Genomic DNA, 7021 nt, shown 5'->3' on the forward strand with positions numbered 1-7021 from the left:
CCCCGAGTCACAGCTCATCTAATACTGCCAATCTGTCCTTAACTAAAGCCAGATGTGGAGGAACGCTAGAGGACGAGCCCCCATTAAAAATCACTGTATGACTTTCTGAAAAGATGATAAAGCAACTGGTGGACTAGTTTTTTTTAAATATACTGATTAAAATCGACCCCAAGCGCTGCTCAGATCACCAGGCGGAGAAATTTCTTTTTTATTATCATCCATCATCCACCAATACCACAGTTAAGATTTTGGTTGTTTCATAGAATTTGTACCGATTTATTCAATTCATGTTCTGTGGGTGTTATGTTATGCAACCTGCACTTAACACTGTGCCTGTGCTTACCACACAGCTTTACTCCAACATAACTCTAGTCATCTTTAACTATACAACAAACAAGAGGCAAGCACAGATGATCTCCACTGTTTTTTTATTGGATGAATATAAAAACGGTGATCAATTCAGCTTGGGAAACTGGAGAGCAGAAGAGAGTAGAGGGGTTAGCGATCTAGACAGTTGGGTGAAGGTGGAATTAAGCAGAGGGTGACAGGGCCTGCAGGCTGGACTTGACGGTCACTAGGTTGGCCTTCCAGGAGGTGAGGCTGTCGTGCAGCTGCTGCCACTGCTGCTTGCCAAAGGTGCGGTGTGTGCTGTGGCTGATTGGGTTGGAAACAGAAAGGCAACAACGTTAAATTGACAAAAGAACAGACCAAGGACGAGGTCTGGCATCCTTGAGGAAATAAAAGTAAATGTAACTACAACAAAGACACCACATTGCTCTACATATCAGGACCTAAATATCACAGTGCAAACCCCCTTTTTTCCTGTGATTTACAAAAAAATAAAAGATTTCTTTAGAGGAAATTTATGAGCAATAGCATTCTTTCCAGTTTGTATGTAGGTGAAACATTTTTCTGCACAACAGACAAGAACGCAGATAAGCTCCTGTTTGAAAGCAAACAGCAGCCTTGACCTTGACCAGACAGAAACAGAAACTCTTATGGAAGGAATGGAATACAAACTGATCCACATGCTAATTAATAAGCAGTTATTCATGCAGCCTAGTATTGGCCTATTATAAAACAATTACAGCAACAAGTCTATTAATTGCATTTATATATTTTATATACATTTATATATATATATTATTTTGATCAAGTTATGCACTGACCATTGTATAACAACCCTCAGTCAAATCACAGCATTTCAGCATTCTCATATCAGTTACCTTTTCCTACCAGTGTGAAGCCACCCAGAATAAAAACAAACCAAAAAAAAGACATCTGGTCCAAACTTTCTAAACAAAACCTCATTGACGAACATGTGCCATGTGGCACCACATGGTATTACTCAAAAAACTTTGCCGGATGAAAGTGAAAATAAAGATATTTAAGAGGTAATCTGTGGCGAATGAAAATACAATTGTTTTTTCCATAAAGTCCTGCTCACAGCACATAACAACATTACATAAATGCTTCACGTTTTTTCCCCAAAGAGTGACAATGACAAATTTGACTCTGAAGGCAGCTCTGGTGTCATTCTGGCCTTCTAAAGCTGGTTTGATGCAGGTGCTTCATCTCTCCTCCACATTAGGAGAAGGTGAACTGAACCGACTCTCTCAACACTTCCAGACACCTTCACTTGGCACAGCTGCAAGTTTGCTTCACTGAGCTCAAAGATTCGCCACACTGCAGACATTTTTTTCCCCTCCAGCTGGAAAACTATTTTATTGCGCCAAACCTTGTCATTAGAGCATCAGTATCGGGACAAATTCATTTGCCAATCCCGGTAGAGTATTTGGGAGCTGGATCTGCACCAATCCTCCTGATAATACAAAAGCCATCACCGCACCTCTGATACAAACCTTTACTTACTGAAAACAAACCATTTTGATACAGTTACGGCATTAGTGACAGTTTGATTAAAGCACATTCTGTCAGCGGCTTACCTCACAACAACTTTTCGCTGTGTCTGGTCGATTTTGCAGTACACCATCTTGGTCCGAACAGCTACAGAGAAAAAGCAGACAGGAAGGAATTGAGAGACAGGCGTAGCATTCAGAGAGAGCAAGTGCACCTTGGGGAGTGAAATCAGAGAGGAAGCTAATCAGTCACAAAATACTAAAATTCTTGGTCCTATGCTACTCTGTATCACTGCAGATTGTAAAATCCTACTGATAACCTGTCTTCACCACTGTGCATTCTTTTTCCAGAGCTACGGTAGATAATGTTAGCTACAGGATGGCAGTAAACGAATGACAGAGACAAGTCAGAGGGAAAACTAACGGCATGCTTGAGGAGGGTGAACGGCAAAGATTTATTTGAGGAGAAGTGCTTGTACCATCAATGACGAAGGCCTCGACGTCTTCAGCTCCGATCTGCAGCTCCTGCTGCATGGTGTCGAAGGAGATCTCCTTGAATTCCACCGCCATGCCCATGAATGTCAGCAGACGCATCTTGGCCATGTTTTGCTCGTGGGACAGGCCTGGGGAGCAACACGCAGGGGTCATTAAACACGCAACAGACACGGTCAATTACACGGGACTCGGGGAGTTTCCCCTGCGTTAATTGCTTGTCCATTCAGGAGCATGCGATCAGGGAATCTACTCATTAACACAAACACCACTCTACGCTGTCTGTTTTGAGAGTCCATCCTACACACTCGTGTAATTACACCTAAGCTTTCAGCGGTGTGAGAGAGAGACACACACACTGCTGACACACACATTCCTGTGCTGTGTCAACACAGCACAGTCAATTAGCCGAGTGTTTGTGTGTGTGTGTCTGCACATATTGTCAAAAAAGACAAAAAAAATAAAAATAAAGAAACTCGCCATCAAATATTGGAACTGCAAATAAGACGATGCTGACATTTATTACAGAGAAAGGTGTTCCAGATGGACAGATGTATTCTGGTATTATTGCGCCAAGGTATTTGGTTATTATGCAAAATCCCTGGCCTGGAAATCAAATTTCACACTGGAAAAAATCTTCCATTATATTCAAATCCTAAGCATTTGGATCTCCTTTTCCCTCTCAAAAGATTTGAGATTTTTCCAAGCGCTTAAAAAAAAATAAAAACGCAGGAAAAAATTGTTAAGCATCAGAATATTCAGGATAAAAAATTGCTATTTGATTTTTTCCACACGGGAGAGCCAGCCGAACACTAAGAATGCACCTCCCACCCAGCATCAGCAGTATGTTTTGCTTTCGTTTTGATTATGGGTGATGATTGGGTGATTAGCCTAACTTTCAGTGTGGGCAAAAACAAGATGAAGAAAGAAATAGTCAAATAAGCCTAAATAAATAACACACCCTTACAAATGGATCATTTTGATTCCATAATTACCAGAGGGATGAAATCAAAATACATTTAAGATGAAAGACTAGTACTAAACATAAACTGTTGAAATTGAAATGAAAAATTGAGCAGAACATTTGATTGCTATCTAGGAAAAGGGAATACCCCTTAATGTGAAATATTTTATTAGCACTTTTATAATACCATTTTGAGAATTTCATTTCAGATTCAAAAGCCTGTAGGCTGCCATGATAATCCAGGAATCAGTGCACAGATATGTAAATTCAAAGATTCACTTGACAGGTTGGCCTTCCTAGTGTTCTTCAATGTTGTGCAGACCTACAGTGTGTGTGTGTGTGTGTGTGTGTGTGTGTTGAATTCATGCACTTGATATCTTAAGCCAAGGCTACTCACCCAGGGAATCAATGAAGTCTTTGTTACTCTGGTAGAACTTTACATACGCCGCTAGTTTTGCACTCACAAAGATGGTTAACAGCTGGAAAAGCAGAGTGAAGAGAGGGAGAAATGTCATTATAGGGGTGAAATACAGTGCAATACAGTCAGATCATCTTTGTATCATTACAAGACATTCTGAAAGTTGTGTGTATGATAATCAAATTCAGAAAAAATAAAGTTTATTTAAATGACAGCTGACAGATACATAGACAGCAAAGCAGACTGTCTCCTTCATAGCATGAGCAACTACACAGATAGTGTTTGTTTGTCCTTCCTCTAAGCTTCTGGCATATTATGAATCGATGAACAAGGGGACAAAACAAAAATACTTTCAGGGTAGGTGGATGAAGTATGCATCAAGGTTTACAGAATATTGACAATCCATCAACTCACTACAACAGCTCCTTTAAAGAAAAAAAGCATACTGTAGTGATAAATTGTTTTCCCAGTCTCAACCTGTGCACCTGTTAGTGTATGTACATGCTGTTCACCGTTTTGGCTTGTTAATTGTTCATTGTGTTGCGCTCATCTTGTAGCCTCCACTGATAACAATACAGCTCAGACGTGCATCTAAAAACCATTTAAAACACTGTCAAGAGTCTTATACATCAGTGTGTTATAATTCCAGCCATTGCGAGACCTTACCCACTGATGTTTTGCAACATGCCAATTTATGTTTATTTATAAACAAAGTGGAGTTATAAGTAATTAAGGTTAACTTGGGATCAGCTTCTACTAGCAAGCATTGCAAATGTGGAAATGGAACAGAACATAATCAACATTTCTGGAGCATTTTGGGGCATGTGAATGCCCATAAATTATTTTTCCTAAAATAAAAATTCCAGGTGAGTACTCTACACACAAGAGATGACATGGTGGTTGCAATGATACATATCAGAGATGAAAAATATGTGTCTTGAAAAATTAGGTTTTAATTGCAGTTTCAAGGTCATGGGAGCTATTAGGAAAGTCACATTTATTTCAAAATTTCTGCCAGACCAATAGATTGAACTTAAGTTATTGGAGTAGATAGAAAGTTGCTAGCGTGCCAGTATTATCCTTTACATATTTAACATTTCTAAGCGTTACACTCCTTCATACGAGCACACGGAGATGGTAATCAGTTGGTATGATATTTATTGAGCACATCCTTCAGTACTCACATCATGGATGAGTTCTCCCTCGAGGAAGCGGACAGGTTTCAGGGTCAGCAGGTGGTCAAACAGGAAGGTGTTTGGGTCTTTCAGAGCACGGACAATACATCTAAAGACAAGGGCCACAGAAGGATGTGTGAGAGCAGAGCCAGACAGTCATTTGTCTCTTATCAAATCCCAAGGTTGAATGACAGGTGATAAACCAGTGTTTCATGTTTACTTGTGGGCATCAACGCGTGCTTGTGAAGCGTTGTCTTCTGTGTAACTCCCCAGCAGCTCAACCATCACTTTCGCTGCTGCCTCACTGTGAAATATTACATACATTGTTGAAGACTCTTATAATGAGATAACCGACTTAAAAAGACAACTATTGGAAGCATTCTCTGTCTCACACATAGTCTGCATGTTGTTACCTTTTTTTGCAGTCAACCAGCGCCTCGTATACCAGCCTCAGGAGCGTGTGCTTCTTCTCTGTGTTCAGGTTCCAGTCAATAATCCACTTGCGCACCTGATCAGCAGCACAAACACATAACATAAATCAATTGCAGGCAAACCGCAAAACAATGGCAGGAAAAAATGCAGCCTGTTGAGATTTGGAAATTTCAGTAGTCAATATTATGATTCCAACTTTTTTCTCTTTTCTTTCTCTCTGCAGCCCTTGTCATTGTCATACAACTAGGAGACAGCAAGTGTTTATGGTCAGTGGTTGGGATAGTGAGTGGATATATACCTGGTCAAGGTCAGTGGGGATGAAGGCGATGGCGTTACAGGTAGCAGCCACCTTGATGAGACCACAGAAGACAGTGTACCTCACTGGGGTGTTCTCATCCATGCCGTGGAACAGGTTACTCAGCCTGGAAAACCAAATTTTTTTTAAACACAGGTGGATTTTTACGAGTTCTAGGTTTTCTGGACACACCTTCCATTTATTTTGAATGGGAGATTAGAGTTTCCCTGTCTTTTCAACAGTCTCACTGCATTGCCTCTACATTAACAATCTCAAAATCAAAACAACGATCTACTTAGTTCCATGCATCCGGAATGAGTCTATTTTTACATTTTGAGGACAGCACCGCACAAGAGAAAGGTGCTGCTGCATGGGATTTAAGGGAACAAAGCGATGTAGGACTCACAGCTGCATCCTGAGGGAGGGCCTTTCTCCTTCACGGAACTTCACCAGCTTCTCACACAGACTCTCGATGAGAGCCTCCTGCTTCTCTGTCTCCAGGATCAACAGCAGAGACACAATGCTGTTCATCACACTCTCCACATCTGCAGAGAGAGACAGAGAGAGGGGGGGGAGCTTCAGTGTCAGGTGCCTTGGACATAAGTTGCCTGTTGTTGTCTAATTGTTAATTGGCTCTGTGTGATGTGTGGTCTTCATCATCACTCACCTTTGTCATCGTCCTTGAGACAGACATCACACGCCTCGATGATCTGAGCCAGATCCACATGAAGTCCACCTTCAGAGTTCTCCTCTGAGATATCAGCTCCTTTGGACTTGATGTAGGCTCTGAGCTCTGAAGCCTATCAACAGGACAATAAGTATTATATATGGAGAAATGCAGCCTAGCCGCTAATGGTTTACGGTAACTAGGAGGCTATAGATCGCTATTTTTGGGGGCTTCTTTGTTTATTTGGATGTGTGGCTAAGCAGCTAACTTAGCTATCAGACAGTTTTGAAAGCATCTGTCACAGAGTTCACTAAGCTACATCCAGGACCCTCATAGCATAACATACAAACTAGCTAAACTAGTTGAAGGATGGCGTATGACAACATGCTTAAACAACAGCCTTAAGTCGCAATTAGCATTTAACTATCCGCGTATAACTGTCTCAGTTGCTGAGTTCATCATCACATTGGCGGTTAGCATTCGCGAGCTAGCTAGCATGCTAGCTAAGCTATCTGGTTGGATAGTCATTGTTTATATAAAGTCATCCGCATGCAGAACTGAGCAAAACTGGGTTTTTAAAGACATATGTCGTACCTGGTCTTCTTCCGTAATATCGATAAATGCTGGGACGCTCATTTTGTAAGGTGATTTTGTGAGCCTAGATTATATCCACGCTCCCACCACTGCTGAGACCAGCGGAAAAGAAAACGCAAGAGTAC

At 41.1% G+C, this 7021-nt stretch overlaps 1 protein-coding gene across 1 annotated transcript; it reads right to left on the reverse strand.

The window, feature by feature from the left end:
* Positions 1-411: 411 nt before the first annotated feature.
* Positions 412-7021, reverse strand: eif3m (eukaryotic translation initiation factor 3, subunit M). The gene is made up of 11 exons (XM_071907075.2): positions 6897-7021; positions 6303-6435; positions 6042-6180; positions 5639-5762; positions 5322-5416; positions 5129-5212; positions 4918-5017; positions 3713-3794; positions 2339-2482; positions 1947-2007; positions 412-654 (listed from the first exon to the last, which is right to left on the reverse strand). Exons 1-11 carry the CDS (start codon positions 6936-6938, stop codon positions 531-533), a joined length of 1128 nt encoding a protein of 375 aa, XP_071763176.1. The 5' UTR covers positions 6939-7021; the 3' UTR covers positions 412-530.

The sequence above is a fragment of the Centroberyx gerrardi genome, chromosome 1 (assembly GCF_048128805.1).
Source record: "Centroberyx gerrardi isolate f3 chromosome 1, fCenGer3.hap1.cur.20231027, whole genome shotgun sequence".
NCBI lineage: Eukaryota > Metazoa > Chordata > Actinopteri > Beryciformes > Berycidae > Centroberyx > Centroberyx gerrardi.

Excerpts from the sequence above, each read along its gene's own strand:
- eif3m (XM_071907075.2), bottom strand. The coding sequence starts at position 6,938 with ATGAGCGTCCCAGCATTTATCGATATTACGGAAGAAGACCAG. Across the intron at positions 5,213-5,321 it reads CTGGTTGACTGCAAAAAAAG|TGAGGCAGCAGCGAAAGTGA; the intron begins GTAACAACATGC and ends AATATTTCACAG. Across the intron at positions 3,795-4,917 it reads AGGGAGAACTCATCCATGAT|CTGTTAACCATCTTTGTGAG; the intron begins GTGAGTACTGAA and ends CTGCTTTTCCAG.